Source organism: Osmia lignaria, chromosome 11 (assembly GCF_051020975.1).
Source record: "Osmia lignaria lignaria isolate PbOS001 chromosome 11, iyOsmLign1, whole genome shotgun sequence".
Taxonomy (NCBI): domain Eukaryota; kingdom Metazoa; phylum Arthropoda; class Insecta; order Hymenoptera; family Megachilidae; genus Osmia; species Osmia lignaria.
In genome coordinates, this window is record NC_135042.1 from 1,556,752 (window position 1) to 1,578,624 (window position 21,873).

General features: G+C 40.2%; 2 protein-coding genes and 1 long non-coding RNA gene across 3 annotated transcripts; 2 read left to right on the plus strand and 1 right to left on the minus strand.

The window, feature by feature from the left end:
• Positions 1-1,409: 1,409 nt before the first annotated feature.
• Positions 1,410-2,135, plus strand: LOC143305804 (uncharacterized). The gene is made up of 2 exons (XR_013062973.1): positions 1,410-1,462; positions 1,869-2,135. It is a non-coding gene; the product is annotated as an uncharacterized LOC143305804 (long non-coding RNA).
• Positions 2,136-2,995: 860 nt separating this feature from the next.
• On the minus strand, positions 2,996-4,598 carry LOC143305801 (uncharacterized). The gene is made up of 6 exons (XM_076690818.1): positions 4,302-4,598; positions 4,118-4,174; positions 3,978-4,040; positions 3,822-3,899; positions 3,276-3,350; positions 2,996-3,148 (listed from the first exon to the last, which is right to left on the minus strand). The coding sequence occupies exons 1-6, from the start codon at positions 4,552-4,554 to the stop codon at positions 3,018-3,020; spliced, it is 657 nt and encodes a 218-aa protein (XP_076546933.1). The 5' UTR covers positions 4,555-4,598; the 3' UTR covers positions 2,996-3,017.
• Positions 4,599-6,155: 1,557 nt separating this feature from the next.
• LOC143305847 (uncharacterized) lies at positions 6,156-7,853 on the plus strand. Its single transcript, XM_076690988.1, has 6 exons — positions 6,156-6,189; positions 6,470-6,585; positions 6,844-6,916; positions 7,022-7,114; positions 7,196-7,249; positions 7,421-7,853. Exons 1-6 carry the CDS (start codon positions 6,156-6,158, stop codon positions 7,456-7,458), a joined length of 408 nt encoding a protein of 135 aa, XP_076547103.1. The 3' UTR covers positions 7,459-7,853.
• The last annotated feature ends 14,020 nt before the right edge of the window (positions 7,854-21,873 follow it).

Genomic DNA, 21,873 nt, shown 5'->3' on the forward strand with positions numbered 1-21,873 from the left:
AATATTAAAAAAAATATCAAAGAAAGATGCAGTTCAACTCCTTTTTTTAACTGCTTTCCAAGTTAATGTATTTCATAGTATTAATGTATTAAAAATGTATTTTTATGTATTAAAAAAACGTTAATGCATTAAGAATCAGAACTGAAACCGTAAAATCGGGATTCGAACTGAATCTCCTGGTTTCTCACTTCTACCATATTGCCATGGACGAAATTATATTATTTTGTCGATTCGTCGATGCTGCTGCCACGTGCTTTAGCGGTTTGAGCATCGAGCCGATAACGTAGAAATGACGAAAGCAGCCGAACTCTACCAAACCCGCAGAGCTCACACGGACACGTGGGACAACGCGCTTGTGTTAGATGAAACAACTGCGGTAGGGGAATCACTGGGACGTCGTGGGACGTCGTGGAGAGGGTAAAAATTTGTCCCACGTCCCACGGTTCTGGCATCACTGACTGCGGGCCGATTGGACGCGTTCCTTTTGGACGTCGTGCCGTTTGGACGCCGCGCCGTCCCATATTAACCATGTCTATACATCAAGATGGTGTTCGATGCGCTTACATTAATTACGATTGTTTAAAATTATAATTGTAACGTGGTGAAGTTTATTGTTATTAAATTTTGTCATGAAATTCGGGAAGTCTTATCGCACTTTGTCATTGAATGATTACAATGAAATAAAGTTCATTATTTCTCAATTCTGTAGAATCTATATATAATATTTGTGCATGTATCTGTGAAGGATTCGACACTTAAAATATAAAAATATCCTTAAATATGATGTGCTGAAGAATAATGTTTCTTGTGACAGTTTTTAAGTGATTCTGTGTTTATAATAGTTCTTGTATCTGTTGGAGAATAAGAATCTGAAACGAAGTTGACATTAGTATTTTCTACCTATTAAAAGAATATATGTAATAGACATCAGCATTTTACTTACAAGTATCAATATATAATAATATGACATCTTGTTTTTTATTTTCAGCATCTGTTCAGATATTGATGGGGAAATTACAATCAGAGAATTATGGAGCTGAGAAATTGAATACATACCTTAATGAAATTAACTAGCGCAGATGAAACACTAACACAAATAAGAAAAAGGTACTCTGAAAACCGAGATGCAATTACTTCCTCGCAAGATATATCTGGAAATATGTTTGAGGTAAAAGGAATATTAAACCTTATTTTCTTCAATAAATCCTTTATTTCAAATTAATGTTGTGGAGTACAATGTATCAATATATAACAATATGATTTCCTTTTCTTTATTTTCAGTATTTGTTCAGACATCGATGGAGAAATTACAACTAAAAAATTATGGAGTAAACAAATTGAATAGATACATTAAAGAAATTAACCAGCGTAGATGAAATACTAGGAGAAATAACAAAATATGTACTCTAAAAACAGGGATGCAATTACTTTCTTGCAAGATACATCTGGAAATATTCTTAAGGTAAAAGAAATATTGAACATTATTTTCTTCAATGAATCCTTTATTTCAAATTAATGTTGTGGAGTACAATGTATCAATATATAATAACATGATTTCCTTTTCTTTGTTTTCAGCATTTGTTCAGACATTGATGGGAAAATTACAACAAAGAAATTATGCAGTAGACAAATTGAGTAGATACATTAAAGAACTTAACCAGCGTAGATGAAATACTAGAAGAAATAACAGATACGTACGCCGAAACAAGGGATGCAATTACCATCTTGCAGGATACATTTGAAAATATTCTTAAGGTAAAAGAAATATTAAACATTATTTTCTTCAATGAATCCTTTATTTCAAATTAATGTTGTTGAGTACAATGTTTGAATATATAATAATATGATTTCCTTTCCTTTATTTTCAGGATTTACTCAGACATTGATGAGGAAATTGCAACTAAAAAATTATGCAGTAGAAAAGTTTGATAGATACAGTGAAGAAATTATCCAAAGAAGAGGATTATTAAATCAGATAGACAAATTATTTTATTTCATCTAATCACTTCACATTATTTTTTACTATTTTTCACTTAGGTTATTTATTGGTATTTATTTATCTTGAATATTTTACTTCTTTTAACTACTCTAACTTTAGATGAATGTACTACTTTTCATTTTATTTATTTCACTTAGCTCATTTCATTTTACTTAGTTGTTATACTTATTTTATTTATATATTTATTTTACCTATTTTCTTATTTTAGCTAACATGGTACAAATTAGTTTCTACGTAGAACACTATAGTATTAATAACAAGTAAGATAGTTAAGAAAGTAAGAAAATGGAAAATGGAAAAATATATTAAAAGCTTTGTAACAGGTTTGGGAACGCTCCTGATAAAAGCCCAAGGCAATCCTGCAGGGGAAGTTTAATAAACTTATCTATCTACTTATTTCAGCTATTTACTTTACCTTTTTTTATTAATTTATTTTACATATTGACCTTGTTTACTTATTTATTTATTTTATCATACTGTCTACTTAGTCTATCTTATCTTATTTGGCTAGCATATTTTAAGTAAATAAATTAATAGGAAAGAATGAGACTTTTGAACTGTAATTTCCTTAATATAGAGTTTAATTAACCGTTCACATTGTCTTCTTCTACATGCAAATAAATACTTTTGTCGAGTAAGATTTTATAAATAACAAAAACAAGTTGTAATATCAGAGTACTTATTTTACTATTCACTTTCATCTATTTTGTATCACTTGTATGGTGATTACAAATCTTAAATTCATAGCATTCGATTAAAACAGTTCATCTAAAATATTTCATTATTCAGACCAATCAGAAAAAGTATTGGAATATTTAGAAATGAGACGGTTTCGACTACCGTCTCTCTGAGGAGACAGTCCGGCCGCTAAGAAAGGCGGAGATACGGTAGTCGGAACCGTTCCATCTTACTTGAAGGAGCAACGTTGGAAGTGGAACTGGAACGTGTGCTTCAGGAGTGGTTTTTCCCTACTTGGCTAGGCCTGCTGTACAGGAACATTAATGTGGTAGTATAATTATTATGTAGAAGTTGTCTTCCGTAAAGATTTACGCCGCTGTGTTTGGATACACATCTTCTCCAAAACAACTTGGGGGCTCATGTTACTACTACGCGTTTCTATACTTGAAACAGGTTTCTGCCAATTCTTATCTACAAAAAATGAAAATGTAGAACATGTAACTGTCGTTCAAATTAAATTATGTTCTATAACATTATTCAAACTGAATTAATAAACAGAATATTAATATTCTGAAATTAATAAACAGTATATACGTACTCTCTCCATCTGCAGTTATTGCGTGTACGTTTTGGGTACGTACACGATCTTCAGCCAACATTACGCCGCTATGATCTAAAGAACGATACAGATAAAAATAGTAACATTGAATAAGAAAAACCAAGGTGGGATCAGCTTGCACGCCAGGTGCACGCATAAACTCCGTGTGTTCCTAGATAGCTGATATTAGCACGTGGTTTTAAAAGTGGACAAACAATTTTGTCGTTTAAAGATATTGTTGCACGTAGCTATCTAGGAACCCACGGAGTTTATGCGTGCATCTGGCGTGCAAGCTGTTCCGACCTCATTTTTACATGTATCTCTACGGAAAGTGATAAAGTCTCAATATCTTTTGACTCCGACTATCTAGAAATACAAACGCAACGATTTTGAGTGTTTCTCATCAAGACCTTTCCAACGGAACCAAATTTGTATCTCTAGCACATGTAGTTGCTGAGGAATAAAATGCGACGATAGACAGACGCACACGGAGCGGGAATATAAGGTTCCTATCTAGGAATGTAAGCTACAACATAGGATATATACCTTCTATATTGGAAGTGGCGTTAAATTGTGTTGGCTGGTTTTTGTAGAATTTATTAACAGACGCGATATTTGCCGCTTCTGAAAAAGTAGAACAAAGTAAACAAAAAACAAGGATAATGAAAAATATATATATTGTTTCTGCTGAAAAGAAAATACCTGTAACAAATGTTATTTTTGGAAATTCATTACATTCATCAACGGTCGCGGTGGGTACCTTTTCTGAAAAAATAAAAGAACGTAAACAAAAACAAAAATAATGAACAAAATATATATTGCTTCTGCTGAAAAGGAAATACCTGCGAAGAATGTTGTTTTTGGAAGAAGTTCATTACATTTATCATTTTCGTTAGGATCTGTAATATAACATGTAAAATATAATAAATTTTGATTCAGAATAAAATACAGTGTTGTGTATTATTTCATAGAAATTACGTAATAAATAATATGCATGAGTATAATTTATACGAATTCGAAGCATACCTGTTGACATTAAATCGTTCTCGTAGTGTTCTTGTTTATGATCTTCGCTAAAGAAACGTAAAAATTGACCTAATGGCAGTGTCCCAGACATTAAATTTTCTTGTGATGTTATTATTTTCTTATCCTTTGCTTTATTCGTGCGTGTTCGTATACTCCTTATGTTTTCATTTTTTAATAATCTTTTATAATTTGTTTCCTGATCCGCAATTAGATTTGTTAAGTTATCTATATTTAAGAATGAAAAAAAACACATTAAGTTTATGTAATTAAAATAATTAGAAAAATGAACATATTTGATTACAATCTAAAACAGTGGTTCGCACCGGTACATCGCGGCGCACCGGTACACTGCGAAATAATTAAAATTACATAAAAAATGAGTAAAATATGAAATACTATCCTCAATATAAATCATTAAATTAAAAACAATATATACATATACAGGGTGTCCCAGGTAAGTTTCCATCCCGTGGAGGGGTGATAGCTGGGGTGATTCTGAACAACATTTCCCTTTGCGAAAATGTTGTTTGAAGCTTCGTTTTTGAGTTATTAAAGAAAATTGGTATTATTTTTTAATCTGATAACGTGAGATAAGTGTAACAAGAATTATTAATAGTGATATACCGTGTCATTGTACCGTATGTGTACTGTGTACAGTTGATGAAAAGGAGGAATTCGTGGTACCACCTAATAAGAGATAAAAAATCATCAAAATGTAAAGACTTTCATTACTTGAAGAATGTTAATCACATGAATGGTTTCTCTTAAATACTTACCGAAAAAGTACCATCCATATATATTTCTTTTGCATTTTCTAATGCACTTAGCAATATAGTATTAGAGAAAATTAATGCATATTTGTTATCATTTGAGATTGCACATCCCTTGTAAATTTCATTCAGGACATCATAATTTTTTAATATTTCATGTGCACTCTGCACAGTTTTTGGCAAACATGGTCGAGATTTTCTCTTCTCTCTTGACATTATCGATTTCATACTGTTGTATGAAATATATGTTGCTGCATCAAGATTTGTACGACAAATATTGTCAAAGATGTCTTTATTATTTACTGAAGGATTTGTACTACATTCCTTCAGCATCGCTGATTTTAATTTTAATATTTCTGTACATTGCGGCTTGTTAGGATGGGTGTGTGGTTTTTGCACAAAATAACGTTCATTTTTTTGAATTAATGTTCCTGTACATTTGTTGGTTTGACGACTGGAACAACGGTAGATCTTCGGATTCTTAGAATCTTTATTATAAGAATACCCTTCATAAACGTATACAAAGGTATTATTTCTTTTACCTCTTAAAATCTCCATCTTTTGTGTTGCATTTCATATCTGTGAGAGATATGTCACAATAATTTATAATATAAAATATTCAAAAAGATAAACAAAAATATATGGAAGAAATATTATACAAGGATATATTGTAAATACGTGTAAAACAATTGTTGAGTTTCATAATTTTAGAAATTGTAAAGTAGCTGTATACTGAGGATTAGAATGATAGTGAAATCTTAAGTTCGTGTCAACTATAAGTACTTACATAGATATCACTTATGCAGATAACCTGTTCTGTTAAACATAATTTCATACTACCGACGAACCATGCATGAGCAACGTAGAATGAACGCACCGTCGACGTCGACACACGTATCATTGGCGTTTTGTTATTTTTTCCGACCTATTGTTTGTAGTATCCGGTTCCTGTTTGTCACGTCGATAGTATACATTGACCTTAATATGTTACAATTTTTTTTTTTTTTTCAGAAAAAATAGTATTTTCAAATATAAAATATTTGTCAGTCTCAAACAGATTCCAGAAACATAATCCGACTATCCAATGGTACGTTCTTTGATTAAGAAACAAAACACATGTATGTATGGTAATTGTTATTTGGCCGTTAAGACAATGGTTTTCTCTGGTTACCCTGGTTACCCCGGTCCAGATTGATCTAGATCTAAGAGATGCGATTATAATCTGAACGAAAAACGTGAGTATTATTTTAAATTAACGTTTTATACATACTTTTCTTCTATACTGGCTATTATTACTTATAATTTACAAAATATGCTAGAAGCATTTTATACCACTATTGATAATTTTTGTTATGCTAATCTCACATTATTAGATTAAAAAATGATTTCAATTTACAGGGAATTTCAGTTTACTGTTTTATGTGAATGTCGTACTAAGACCATGTACAAAGCAATATGGAGAAAACAGTTTTTCTTATTCCACGATTGCAAAACAACTCAGAAAGTGTCATGAGGTACGTTTTCATACCTTAACTATGTTACGTTCAACTTATGCTTCAAGTAAAATGAAGCTAAAATTTTTTTAATTCATTTCTAGACTGCCATGAACATTATGTATATAATGAAACTCGCATGAATGTAACATTTGGTACATGTTCCTAATTACTCCAGTCTTCATTGTTTCATTATTTAACACGTCAATTATTATAGTATATAATCTTTTACAGATGACGTTACATCAACCTCAACGGATAACATTAATGTATGTATAGAAAGTCGAGGAGATAACAGAAAACAAGTGTTGTGTACATTTAGGAAACAGGAACAAGGAAGAAGCAATAGAGGGTAAATATCTAACCACCAACTCTACCTTATTAATGTTTAGATTATGTCTAAAAAATATAGTAAATTTTATTGATTTCATGTTTAATGTGTTCTTGTTTGTTTTAGGTGATATTTCATCACCATCTAATGACACTCCCAGTGATATTTGCACAAAGTCTTTACTGGAATTTCAATTAAGCGTCGATGATATCACAGATGGTATGTTTTAAACTTCAGTGACATTTTCAGACGATGTTCAAGTTTTTAAATACTATTTTATTAATTAAGTCCGTTTTTCAGATACTGACGTTTGTATAAGTGGTAGTCAAATTAATGAACAGAATTTAATGGAAGGTAAATCTTTTATTTATTCATATCTTTAATTTTGGTATAAAATACAATGGGGTGCTTACAGAAAGATAATATAGATAGTACACGATATCACATACTTTATAATATACATATTTTATAGTATTTTAAAATTAATCTCGTTTTGGTGTATTCTGTTTCCATGTTATTAATTAGAAGAATGGTCTGGACGAAGGAGTTGCTGCTGCAAGTGAGACGTCTCCAGAATAGTACTACCACGTAATTCCATTTATTGCTACAAAACTATTTATTTGAAAATAGAAGAAAGCAATGTGAAATGTAATTTAAATTTTATATTATGGAAATTAGAATAGAAAATTAAAGTTCAAGAGCTTCATCTACCCTTATTAAACTATTTACTTCTAATATGTTGGCGTTACATTGTTTTTAAGTAAACTTATCTAATATAATACCCGTCTTGCTTGGATAATTTCTTCAGTGTATCTATTTAATACTTTTACTCCATAATATCTTTGTTGCCATTTCTCCTTCTATGTCTGATCAAGCACTGAAAATAAAGAGAAAGACATGACATGTAATCATATATGTATAATCAACAACTGCATTTTGACATAGACAATATATTAGAGACAATAAGATTGAATGCTTTTTTACCTTAATCATATTTCCAGATATATCTTGCAAGAACGCAATTGCATTTCTGTTTTGAGAACATATTTCTGTTATTCGTCCTGGTATTTTATTGCATACTCAATATCTAAAGCAAGTACGTACATTGTTAGATTTTACAAAACTTTTTCGACAAATAGACAGAATTGTGGTCAAAACTATGATTTGAATTGAAGAAGCATAAAATAACTTAAAAAATTCACTAAATGCATGCTATAAACATGGATTAATGTACGAATTTATTTCTTTTTAACTGACTTCGAAAAAGGAGGAGGTTACTCAATTCGTTCAGTATATTTATTTTTTTTTTTTTCCTATGTCTGTTCACCGATTACTCCGAAATGGATGGACCGATCGGAACGAAACCTTTTGCATCTTGTAGAGTATGTCTCCCGATTGATACCGCTAAAAAAATATTTTGTATTTTTTCATTGCTAAGGATTATTATTGCAAAAAACAGAAAGTTTCTAATCTCAACATAGGATGATTTCAATATATATATATACAGTTAATACTGTTACTAAAATCTCATGAATTTTCTATTCCTTTTGCTACACTGTGAGATAATCACAATCATTCAAATTAACACTTTCTTTTTATTAAAAGTAGCACACTTTTTACTTTTGATTTTCTAATAGTATGCACTAATAAGAAAACACTGATTCAAATGAACATTTCTGCTAACAGATGTGCACATTAACCGCATTACTTATAAATTTGGCATATCACTCCAAGCTTAAAAAAGTGGTGTACATTTATTATTAATTTATAATATCAGATTGAACTAATTAATAAATATAGGATAGGTTAGGTACAGTATCCAACAGATTTAAGCATTATTTCTACTTAGTGTTATGTACCTCCTAATTTACTAAGCAACGTGTTATCTTTATTTTCACTTTTTAAACATGCATAAAGAATTTGAACTATCCGTAGTATGCTTTTATTAACATACTGCAACAAATGCATACATTGTCCAACAAGAGAACGCATTTACTAGGTATTGTAAACGTTTCAATACATAATGAATATTTTTATTAAAGTCTTAAGTAAATACATAAATTGATACTTATTATTGGTACATGTATACATGTACGATTTTTTACTTATTTTCATTATCACATATATACATTTACTTAACTTTACACATTTACTATGACATACAATCTCGGAGTGCCCCAATCCCCGAAAGGGGCGAGGGGAACCAGGACGACCTCTGGTCGTCCAGGCTGAGCCCCAACCGAGCGCGTCTCCGGGTGGCGGATAGGAGGACGACCGGGTGCGTGAAGTGGGCCCCGAGTACCGTGGAACGGGACGCCTCCGGCGACCGGGATACGGGGAAGGTGTGCCTACGGAGTGCCCCGGCCAACGGGTGCTATAAGGGACCCCTGAAGGCCTAAAAACCCTCGGAGGGGAACTAAAGCCCCGTCGCGGACCAGCTCCCCAAGCTAAGGTGTAAGCAATCGTGCCGAGAGCTGGATGGCACCGGGGTAATGGTGTCACGAACGATGCCCTTGGGGTACCAGGCGTCCCCCCATTGTATCTAGCCTTACCCCTGCAAGCGGGCTCTGCAGGGGTGGACCTATACTTCCCGACAACTCGTGGGACATACATGGAAAAAAACACTATAACAAAAACAAACACCCAGAACACAACCACTCATACAGACTCGGGCACAAACACGGACACGAACACGGACACAAACAGGAAAACAAACAAACAAACAAACACCTACATAAACCCACCCGTTAGCGGGCTAGGTGAGGAGCGAGGGGACCCAATTTTGGGGACCGCCTCCGAACCACCGCTGACGGGCGGTTCTGGGGGGAGCATGTCCGCGGCAGGCGAGGTCACAACCTTGCCGGCTTTGGACATGCTCATCCTCAATGAGGAGCCGTCCTCCGATGCAACCGGGGGCGACCAGGGAGAAATCCCGGAACCGAACCCGGTAGCACGGAAGAAGGTAAAGCTCAGCGGAGCAGCCAGGAAGAAGGCCCGTAGGGCGCGCTTAGCGCAACCAGGGACTTCCGACGGGACTGCTACCGCTGAGACCGTATGCAAGGCAGGGTTGGCCCCGGCGACGGCCGCTGCGAGGGGGGGCCCGGTCATCGGGAAACCCCGCGTAGAGACGTCGCAGGCGGGCGGCAAAGGAACGGATGGTAAGGGGCTCAAAAGGACCCGACCATCCGTTTCCCCAAATACCCAGCCTTGCGCGAAGAAGAGACCAAGGGTCTTTCCTTCGCCAAAAAGCTTTAGTGAGGTGCTGACGGCGGAGAGGAGGCTGGCGATTGCGCCGGCCGACTACCCGAACTCAACCCTCACTGAGGCGCAGGCCTCCACCATCGAGCAGGCGATCGTGGGAGCGCTGTGTGGGCTCCAAAAAGGGGAGACCATGCCGCGCTTCGACGAGTGCCGGTTCGGAGGGGGCCTGCTCTTAGTGACCTGCGCGGATACCGGAGCGGTGGAATGGCTGAGGGCCGCTGCCACCAGGATCAAGCCGTGGGAGGGGGCGGACCTCCAAGTGCTGGACCGCCGGCGCCTCCCTAAGCTGAAACGGATGGTGACGGTCATCCCAGGCCCCCCGGTGTCAACGGAGGCCATACTGAAGATGATGGAGGGTCAAAACCCGGGGCTCCACACTAATCTGTGGAGAATGTGGAGCAGGAGGGAGGGACCGCATTCGGTAACTCTCGTCCTGGGGGTTGACCCTGTGTCACATAGCCTCATCAAGAGGCAGGGTTCGGAGGTCCACGTGGGGCTACGCAGGGCACTCTTCAGAGAGGGACCTGCCGGAACCACGGAGGACGCGAGGAACCCCGACAAGGTCGCCGGGAATAAACCGGGACCAACAGCCCCGGCGTTGGAGGAAGGGGGGGCGGGGACGAGCGGGACGGATGGAGGAGAGGAGGAGCCCAGGGCGCTGGCAACGGCGACCTCGGAGACCCTCGCCCCCTGTGCCGATACCCTCCCACCCGCCCCACCCAAGGCCGCCGAAACGCAACCTTCGTCTAGTGGGAGCATCCCCAAGGCAGTAATACCAAGGGGAAGGCCGACCACAGCGGAGGCAACGAAACGTACCGGACTTCTGGGGGTGCAAAAGGGGAGTCAACGTACCCTGACGCACACCCTGAAGGCCGGTACTAGGGGAAAGAGAGGGATGGGCCCCAGTAGGGGCCGCCCTCACAAGTAGGCGTAATGGGCCCCGGCGGGGAACATAACACGCCTACTCCTACCAAGCGAGACCGGACCACGTCTGACACCAACAAGGTGTCAGATGGTACTAGGTTCTCGCAGATCAATTTGCAACATTGCAAGGCGGCAACAGACATTCTTCTGCGCCGCCTAGCGATGGGGCAGACAGATATAGCCCTCCTACAAGCACCTTGGATTCACAAGGAACGTGTAGGAGGGCTTAACACGGGGTGTGGCTCACTATATTATGACACCACATCCACAAGGCCTAGGGCCTGCATCTTTGTCAAGAAGAAGATAGCGGCCCTGAAACTTAACGAATTCTGTACAGCTGATCTTTCAGTGGTTAAGGTTAAACTTAACCTCGGTGGGAATACGTCAGAGCTGGTGGTGTGCTCGGCGTACCTGCCGTATGACTCCGAGGAACCTCCACCTACGAGGGAACTCAGGGCTCTGATAGACCACTGTGCTGTCAACGGTCTGCACCTGGTGATCGGTTGCGACGCTAACTCGCATCACACCGTATGGGGCAGCACAAACATCAACGGCAGAGGCACAGCTTTGCTGGAGTACCTCGCCACCACGGGCCTGGAGATCCTCAACAAAGGCTCCTCACCCACATTTGTTACCTCCCGCAGACAGGAGGTGATTGATATGACCCTGGGCTCCGCCAAGGTGACACAGGTCGTAAAACACTGGCAGGTACGGGACGAGAACACACTCTCGGACCACCGCCTTATTACCTTCGAATTAACAGGTGACAGGGACGGCGGTACTGGGGAGGCTTACAGGAACCCAAAGGCCACCAACTGGGCACTCTATAAAGAGGGCCTAGAAGGGAGGCTGAAGGGGAACTGTCAGCGTCCCAGGACCATAGGAGAAATTGAGCAAGCGGTGGAGCATCTGAGCTCCGCCATCACTCAAGCCTATGAAGCAGCCTGCCCAGTCAGAATCAGAAACAGTAGTAAGAGGGTCCCCTGGTGGAACAAGAAATTGGACCAAGCCAGGAAGGTTACCCGTAAACTACTGAACAAAGCCATGAAGGCAAATACGGAGCCAGCTTGGGACAAATACAAAAAGTCCCAGCAAGCTTACAAAAAGTTGATAAGAACTAGCAAGAGGACGGCCTGGAAGACCTTCTGCAAAGAAACCGAAGCACTACCTGTAGTTGCCAGGTTAAGGAAGGTCTTCACGATAGGCCTCTCACCGAAGTTGGATCGTCTTAGACTCTCAAACGGAGGACTAACGAACAACCACAAGGAAACATTAGAGCACCTCATTCAGACACACTTCCCGGGCTCAGTAGCAGAGGATGGGGAGCAGCGCCGTAATGATACGGCGCGCACCGACCCCGCTCCAGCAGTCTGGGGAATAGCTGAAAAGGTGATTAACACGGACAGGGTGAGGTGGGCCATCGGCTCCTTCAAAAGATTCAAGAGCCCAGGAACTGACGGGATCTTCCCAGCACTCCTACAAGAGGGCGGGGAGGACCTGTACAGGCGCCTGGGCCAGATCTTCAAATCCTGCCTAGCGAAGGGCCACGTGCCCAACGCCTGGAGATACTCCAAGGTAGTGTTCATCCCGAAGCCAGGGAAGGACAACTATGACCTTGCTAAGTCGTACAGACCCATCAGCCTCACCTCTTTCTTGCTCAAAACGCTGGAGAGGCTGGTTGATAGGTACATCAGAGATGAGGTTCTGGCCAGTAAACCGCTGCACCCCTCACAACACGCCTACCAAAATGGCAAATCCACCGAGACGGCACTTCACAACCTGGTAGGTTCCATCGAAGATGCTCTGTCGAACGGTGAATCTGCTCTCTGCGTCTTCCTCGACATCGAGGGGGCGTTTGATAACACCCCCCACGATGCTATACAGGAAGCCGCGGTGAGATACAATATTAAGGATTCCGTCGTAAGATGGATCCACAATATGCTGACGAATAGAACAGTCACAGCAAGCCTGGGAGAGGAGACGGTGAGGGCCGACGTTGCGAGGGGCTGCCCACAGGGAGGAGTCCTGTCCCCCCTGCTGTGGACCCTCATGGTTGATGAACTCATACGTATACTCACCACAGAAGGATTTGCGGTTCAGGGGTACGCCGACGACCTTACGATCACGGTCAGAGGCAGACACCCGTTGGAATTAGCGAGGAGGTTGCAAAAGGCTATCACACTTGTGGAATCCTGGTGTCGATCACACTCGCTCTCGGCAAACCCGAGCAAAACGGAGTTGGTCCTATTCACAAGGAGAAGAAGATTCTATTTTAAGGCTCCTCATCTCTTTGGGACGCAACTACAACTTACAGATGAGGTAAAATATCTTGGTGTCACACTAGATAAAAAACTCACCTGGAAGAACCACGTAAACAGACAGACCCAGAAAGCAATCAGCACCTACTGGGCCTGCCGCAGGCTGTTTGGCCCCACATGGGGACTCAAACCAAGGATGGTCAGGTGGATATACCAGGCCATCCTTGAACCAATTATAACATACGCCTCAATTGTGTGGTGGACCTCCATGAAGAGGGGAGCACACAGAAGGACAATAGAAAGAATATACCGATTAGCGTTGCTGGGGATAACAGGTGCGCCTCCCACTACGCCCACTATGGCTCTGGGTGCGCTGCTCGACATCAAGCCACCCCACTTAACAGTGATGGCAACGGCTTGGAGAGCGGCCATCCGCCTATACCAAGCTGAAGAATGGTGCTCGGCGAGCGGCGGGCACACCGAGATCCTAAGGGATCGGGGATCGGAGCTATTTCTGGCCCACGGTGGTGACCGCTGCAAGACGGTGTACCTCTTCAGACGGGAATATGACGTGATTATCCCAGAAAGGGAGAAATGGCTAGAGGACCCTAGCGGCATCCTGACTCCGGGGGGGCTAGTCTGGTTTACAGACGGCTCCAAGACAGGGTCTGGCACCGGAGCCGGGATAGCGGGGGAGAGCCCAAAAGTTGAAATGACCTATAAACTGGGCCACCACGTTACGGTCTTCCAAGCAGAAGTGTTTGCCATATGGGCCTGCGCCAAATATAACTTGGAAAAAGACCATTCGGGCAAACACATCTACATTTGCAGTGACAGTATTGCTGCGCTTGGAGCTATCCATAAAGTGGAGGTAGGGTCTAAGCTAGTCAAGGACTGTATACTGACTTTGAGACAGCTATCTCTGAACAACAGAGTCAAGCTGCTATGGGTACCAGGTCACGCTGGCATCCCAGGTAACGAGAGGGCTAACGAATTGGCACGACAGGGGGCGACAAGCTCCCAGCCATGCCATGAGTACCCCATTGGTGTCTCAACCTATGCGTTGAAAGGCCTGGCTAAGGACTGGTTAAACCAGGAATTCACCAGGCTCTGGAATAACGCTAATGGCATGAGACACGCGAGGGTCCTTTTTGAGGGACCGTCACAGAAGCTGGGTGACACCCTAATTCACCTGAACAGGGCGCGACTGCGCATGCTCGTGGGCCTAGTGACAGGACACTGGTACACGAGGAAACACCTCGCACGCATGAGACTCACAGAAGAGACATTATGCCCGAGGTGTGAGGAAGAGGACGAAACACCTCTTCACACACTTCTAAGATGCAGAGAACTAAGGGCCCTAAGAGGATCAATCCTGGGGACCTTGGAACTCTCATCATTAAGCATCTCGGCTGGCCTGGTGCCGGTGCTTCTAAACTTTGCTACAGAAGCCCAGCTGCCAAGGTACAGCCAGTAAAGAGGCTGCCTAACGGCCCGGGTACAATGGTCCCCAAGGACTGAGTGCCCGGCGAGCCTCAACTAGGTTAATAATTAATTAATTATTAATTATATGACATACAATATAAATTTTAAATTGTTTAAAGATTTAAAAGTTCAAATCTGTACCAAGGAAATATTTTTTTAACTGCTGTTTACATCTTTAAACCATTATTTATTGAATTTTGTTTTAAAATTAAATAAATATTTAATAATTGTTCATAACTAAATGCTCCTTCGTTCATATTTTTATAAAAACCATTTTTTTAGGTATTATTTGGTACCTAAATTTTTAAATAAAGGTAGCAACGTTGTTTTCGAAACAAAATATTAAATGTGCAGTAAGAAATAATTAAGGAACATTTCAAGAGATGCATCTCTAATTCAAAATGCAATTTTTCAATTCAATAGTTCTTAAAACATTATAGACTGAACAAAGAAATAGCTAATACAAAAATATGAAATAGAACTGCATATTTTTTACTAATGCAAATCAATTCCTTGGGATACTCCGCGTAGAAAACGCATCGCAATTCAGTCACCACTTTTTAGGTTATGAATTTGAATAAAACGTATTTCTAAAATTGGATCATATATATTTACTTATATGCACTTTATCATATGCTTGACACTATTTTAGAGTTATATATATAGATATATGTCATATATATGCTATATTTTTTATGCAGAAGCATTTATACAAATCAGTGACTATTTGTTTATATGCAATGGCAGATTTCAGGACGTCCACCTTCTTCAACCAAGCACTTCATATATTACATAACTAAATGAAATAATAATAATAATTTTATATTAAAAAACAGATACATATTTGCTGATTGAAAATCCAAGAACAGATATGTCAATTTCCAGTTCTGAAAACATTATACATAAATACAATACTTTTATCTTTTGACAACTTTCGAAATTGCTAATCCAGAATAGAAAGCATTTATAAGGTACTTTATTAACGAGGACATGATTAATTACGAATAGTCTGACAATATATTACGATAATGACATTTCTTTTTATTGGCAATCTTTCGTACTTATCAATTTTTTGGCAACATACGGTGTATATGACGAAAGAAAACGCGTTATACAGTAGACGCAATAAAACTGTATAAAATCGAAAAAATCGATAATTCGGTTATTATTGCATGAATTTTTGTAATCGACCTTTCTTTGTGCTGGAAATCGCAAAAACTTTTCAATTTTTGAACAAGAAAAAGTGCTTATCGTGGAAAATAACTTTTTCTAAAGATGACGCCGTAAAATATTAAAAAATTGAAAAAATCAATAATTTCGCTACTTCTCCACGTATTTTCATGATTCATGTCTTTTTTTCCAGAAATCGCAAATACTTTTCAGTTTTTGAACGAAGAAAGGTGCTTATCATGAAAAATAAGTTTTTAAATAGACGACGTAATAAAATTTGGAAAACCGGAAAAATCGACAATTCCTCTATTCCTCCATGCATTTCCACGATCGACCACTCTTTTTACTGGAAATCACTGTTATTTTTTATGATAAGCATCTTTCGTCGATCAAAAATTGTCGATACGTCAAAAATACAGTTTTATCGCATCAGCTGCATAACGCGTTACATTTTGTCATATGCTACGTGTTTCGCGAAAAGATTGTGAAGTATCGGAAATTACCAAAAAAAAGAAATATAGTTGGCATAATATATTGTCAGACTACATGTAATTAATATCATGTACAACAATTGTTCAAGAAATTTAGTAAATTCCGTTGTAACGCTATCGCGAAATTTCATCGACACGCCACCTTGCGAAATAGCCCCGAATTATCCACGGCTCGCGATTCGAATATGTTAATGTTACGCGAACAAACATCGCGTAAACCTTATCCCGTTAGACTCTAATAAAACAATCCTAAACTATGTTAATTTCAAAGGAACTTTACCACCGTAAACGTTTATAACCTCCGTTTTTCGAACTCCAGGCCATCCGCGACGAGCGATAATTTAAATTCACGAACTTCCTTTCAAATCGCAGTTGTCCCCGTGTTTATTACCGATAATAGGTTGCTTTATTCACCGTCGCCCTAAGGTACGGTCGTTGCCGTCAACTTTATTGCTTTGCCGCGGCTAACGGTCTCGAACGGGAAACATCGACGCCGACCAGCCGAAGGTAGAAGACCCTTGGAAAACCCTCGGGGTTTTCCCCAAAAATCGCTACGTCACAAGCGGGCGGCCACCTCGAACTCCCCGCTACAAATTCAGCCAACGAAAACAACCACTCTTGTTACCGCCCTCCACCAATCATGTAAAACAATCCCCACGCTACGTCTCCGTGAAACTTACCTTGTAACGCGTTTTTGAAATACAGAGCAGAACAACTCTTGACTCCGTTCAATCTTGACGTTTTATTAAAACCTATCATTCGAAGTAAGAAGTTTTAGTTTTGGCGCGCACCAAGCAGAGTGTTTCTACACTCCACGGGCAGCCAACCCACGTTCCTGGAACCTTTCCCCCAGAATCTCCCTAAAACCGCTACGGGAAACGTAACACCGTATTGTAAGTGTTGCGTGTCCGTCGCGGAAAATAGGGATATTCGGGGATTTAGGTGCAGGTGTGACAGTCCGTGGAGCGCAGAGGCGCTCTGCTCTCAAGGCGCGGATATACAAAATAGTAAACTGTTATTATTGTTTTGAGTACTTTAATATTTTGAATTCAATTTAAAACAGAACTTTGACTTTGTGTTAACAAGGCTTAGAACTTTCTGTGCGAAAACGACTTGTCCGTAACGAGTGACAAAATCATTCTGACAATTCTGCGCTTGGCGGAGGAGATCTTCGCGCGTTGTCGGTCGATGCCCCTTCCTTGGTGGATCCTAGATCCTCCCTCAGGATCATCCCTCGTCCAATGGTGGAGGAGTCCACCCTGTCTCGTGTGGGCCCCTTCTCCTGGCTGTGGTCCACCCTCAAGCGCGTGGAAGTGGAGGCGCTCCGCCAAGACGCTAGAACGTTGCAGCGCACATGTGCTAAGAGAAAGCGTGGGACCCAGAGAAATTAGGAAACGACAAGACCTTGTACTTGCCAAAGCAACTCTTGAGGAAATTTACGACCCTCTTAGAGTGCATGAAAAGACAGGATATCGAAAAAGACTTCGTAACCCTTAAGGACCGTTCGTGACTTGGTCGAAAACAACGAATTAGCTATGGTCTATCATAAATTAGTTTTTTAGGAATTTTCCAAGTGAAACTATTCCATTCTCTGGACTTCCGGCCTTCTCTCAGCTCTATCACCCACGTCGAGGGGTTTACAATTTACTCTTTGTCTATTTATATAAGGGTATGCTTAGACGATGTTCGAATTTCGCTCTTAATTTATGACCAGCGATACAAAGGTCCTCGAAGAACATTCAAGACATATCGATACAATAGACTATCGATAAATATTCTCATGGCAGTGTCGCCACACCACTCTAAACATATTCACGTGATAACGTTTCACGTTACACCTTCCCCCTTATACAAAAAGGTGTTTACAAAAAAAAAACAGCTTTTTCATTCATAACATAACTTCCTAATAACGTGAAAGTAAGTCTGTATTTAGTAGTTCATTCAATGTCACTCATCGTACAATCTTCAATAGTCCATTCAATAACTCGTAGCTTCGCACACATCATAATCTGTATACGTAAACGTACAACAAATAATAATTCCTCCATATATTGTCAATAGTCTCTGGATTATTCATAAACCGTAATATTAATAGAACATAAGCACAAGCTTACAAGGCATTCAACGATACGCATATATTTAATTCAGTCTTCGGTAGAATCGTCCAGCCGAATACACGCCAATTTTAATTTGTTGGTATGTACTATCTTATATTTATTTTCCTTTAATTCTAATTCCGCTGTTAAGTCTCCAAACATTCGACTTATTTTATACGGACCCAGCCAGTCGCAATCAAATTTAGAACTTCTAGGCTCTTTAAGTAAATACACCATGTCGCCTACATTAAATTTACATGGATTTAATCTCTGATCATAGTAATCCTTGCTTTTCTGTTTTGCTTTTTCCAGATTTCGTGCAGCCATAGTCTGTGTGGTGGTAATTTTAGTAAAAAGCTCATCAAAATGCTGTGCAAAAGTTCGAGGCGCTTGCCCTTTGGAAAATTCAGAGGGTATGTTGGCCTTTACACCAAAAACCAATTCATGAGGGGTGAACCCAGTGCCCTCATGTACAGAGGTATTATAAGAGAAAATGCAAAAACGTATCCAATCGTCCCAATCTGTTTTTGTGCAATAGTGCTTAAGATAATTTATGAAGCTACGGTGTGCCCTCTCAAGAGAACCCAACGACTGAGGATGGAAAGCCGTGGATGTAATTTGCTGAATTTTGAAAATCTTACAGAAATTCTTCATTAACTGACTAATGAAGTTCCTTCCTTGATCCGTATGGATAACCCGTGGACACCCAAAACGGCTAATAAACTGTTCGGCAAGAGCATGTGCAACGGTTACCGTGTCTATGGTTTTTAATGGAATTGCATCAGAATACTTGGTCAAATTATCTTGCAGAGTAAGTAAATACTGATTCCCTTTATTGGTTACGGGTAACGGTCCAACTATATCCATTTGTAATTTCTCAAAGGCTTGTCGAGGAGTATCTGTGATTAACATCGGTTGTTTAGTCTTAGCGGAATAATTTTTATTCTTTTGACAGACTGGACAAGAACGAACGAACTTCGCAATCTCCTTTGCCATGCCCGGCCAATAAAACCGTTCACGAATGAGTTGGTATAATTTATAAGTACCCCTATGACCTCCTACCACCGAATCATGATGTTCTTGGATAATCTGAGATCGTGTTGACTCTAACGGAACTTCAACCCCGCCAGCACACAAGGTAATTACGTATTCCGAATTTCCAAAAATTTGCTTAAGTATGTCTATTATATTATTCCGATCTGGAGCATTGAATCTATCCGGATGTATTCTAAATGTTGAAGCCTCCTAGGACTTAAAGCCATGCGAGACATTGAAATGCTGTTTTAACGGGAGCATGCATAATTGCTGCAAACATACTTTTATCACAAGTTCTAGCCACGCCACGGAGGCTTGAAGTTCCTTCACCATTCGCTTTCCTCTCTTTTGTTACACAGTTTCAAATTACGATCAGGGGTACCGAAACGCTGTATTGATTGTAAACAACCATTTTTATCTTGGAGCGGAGCGTTCCTTTACTCGTTAGATTTGTCTTGTCACGTGTGTATTCGCTTTTTCGACGCCTTTTAACCATTTAACTTGTTTAGCGAAGCTAAACGCACAGACAGACAAAAAAAAAAGGAACAGCATCGCGCGTCAAACAGCGACGACCCATCTGAAGTGATCTTTCATTTATACACCGTTTGTAAACAGAGAGACATAAAGCGCGGGGAATCATTCGAAACCCTGGGGCTATTCGAGCTTGCATTTCAGCAAATTATCATCTCAAACATTTCACTCGGTTGCTTTTTCTAAGTTTATAGGAGAGCTTCTTTATGACTTATAAAATAAAAGAAGAGGCGTAAAATGAATAAGATTATCGCGTCTCATAAAAAGATTATCCTCTGCATGATGTATAACAGGTAAAAGGGAAGGATCTACCGTAGGTCTATTCATTGCATTATCCAAATTATTAATCAATATTGTTCTTTTACTATTTTCACCGCTCTTGACATTATTAAGATCTATAATCCTTATCTTTTTCTTTACAGAAACCGTTAACGAGGTCACAATCTCTTTGGGAATCCCAGCCAACTTGTCCACGCTGCCTGGTCTCTCTGCCAAGGCATTCCACAACATCAACCCTAGAACCATGCAAGCATGTACCCATGCGCGCTGGGCATTGTACAGGTAGAGCGCGCAAATGCACGTTGGTCTGCCCGACATAGCACGAATCATGGCACGCTGGGCAAATAAATGGCCTGTTTGGTTGGAAACATTTCACCGAGCCGCACCCGCATGTACGTCTGGGGTGGATTTCACGGTGGGTCCAGCACATCCACTAGCTGCGACCTCATTCTCACACTCTCACCCGAAACCACTGTTCGAGGCGAGGACAAAATCACACAATCACGGGGATCACACCCCTGCGCTGGCACAAGCTGCACCGGGACCACACAGGCACCCTCATGGAATGATCCCTTCCGAGATTTAAATAAACTTTTTGATGACACAGCTTCCGTATTCAAAGTTCTTTGCTCCTTGTTGGTGACCTCGTTTTGTTTAGCCGCTGCCTTCCCGCGCGCCAGGAATGCAGAGGCCACTAGCGATTCATTATAGACGAACTGCATTTCGTCCATCCCGGCCGGTTCGGAGCCTGCAACTGGTGTCCCACCTGCGCAGGCAAGCACCCTTTCCAGACACCGCGAACCGGGATTGGAATCCATGCTAGACCATACGATAAGTGGTTGAGGATCTGAATTTATACAGGTGTCTACAGGGTTCCGTGAAAGTGCGTTGGCATTGGCGTTGACCTTTCCAGGTTTATATACCACAGTATAATCGTATTCGTTCAACCTGATCCGCCACCTCATGATTTTAGATGTTGGATCCTTGACATTGTGTAACCATACCAAGGGTCTATGGTCAGTGAGCAATGTAAACTGTCGACCATAAAGGTAGGGTCGAAAATATTCCATTCCAAACAAAACTGCTAACAATTCCTTCTCGATTTCAAAGGATTTCCTTGATTTTCAGAAATTGAAGGAAACTGGTGGTCACGATTCGAATTTATGAAGCGACGATCCCGACGCACCTGACAATCCGCAGAAATATGCCCGGCCTTTCCACAGGTAACACATTTGCGGTCGCGCGTTTCCGCGATTAGAACTCTAGAATTCGTATTAGAAACGTTGGTGTTCTGTGAATTCCGCGATGAATTCACCTGAGTTTCAATTTTTGACGCTAATTTAATCGCTGCTCTTAAATCTTTAACATCATCGTTAGACAGAATACTCGCGACAACATCGTTTCCCAGTCCCCCTAAAAATCCTGCCACCGCGCTCGTCATAAGTAAT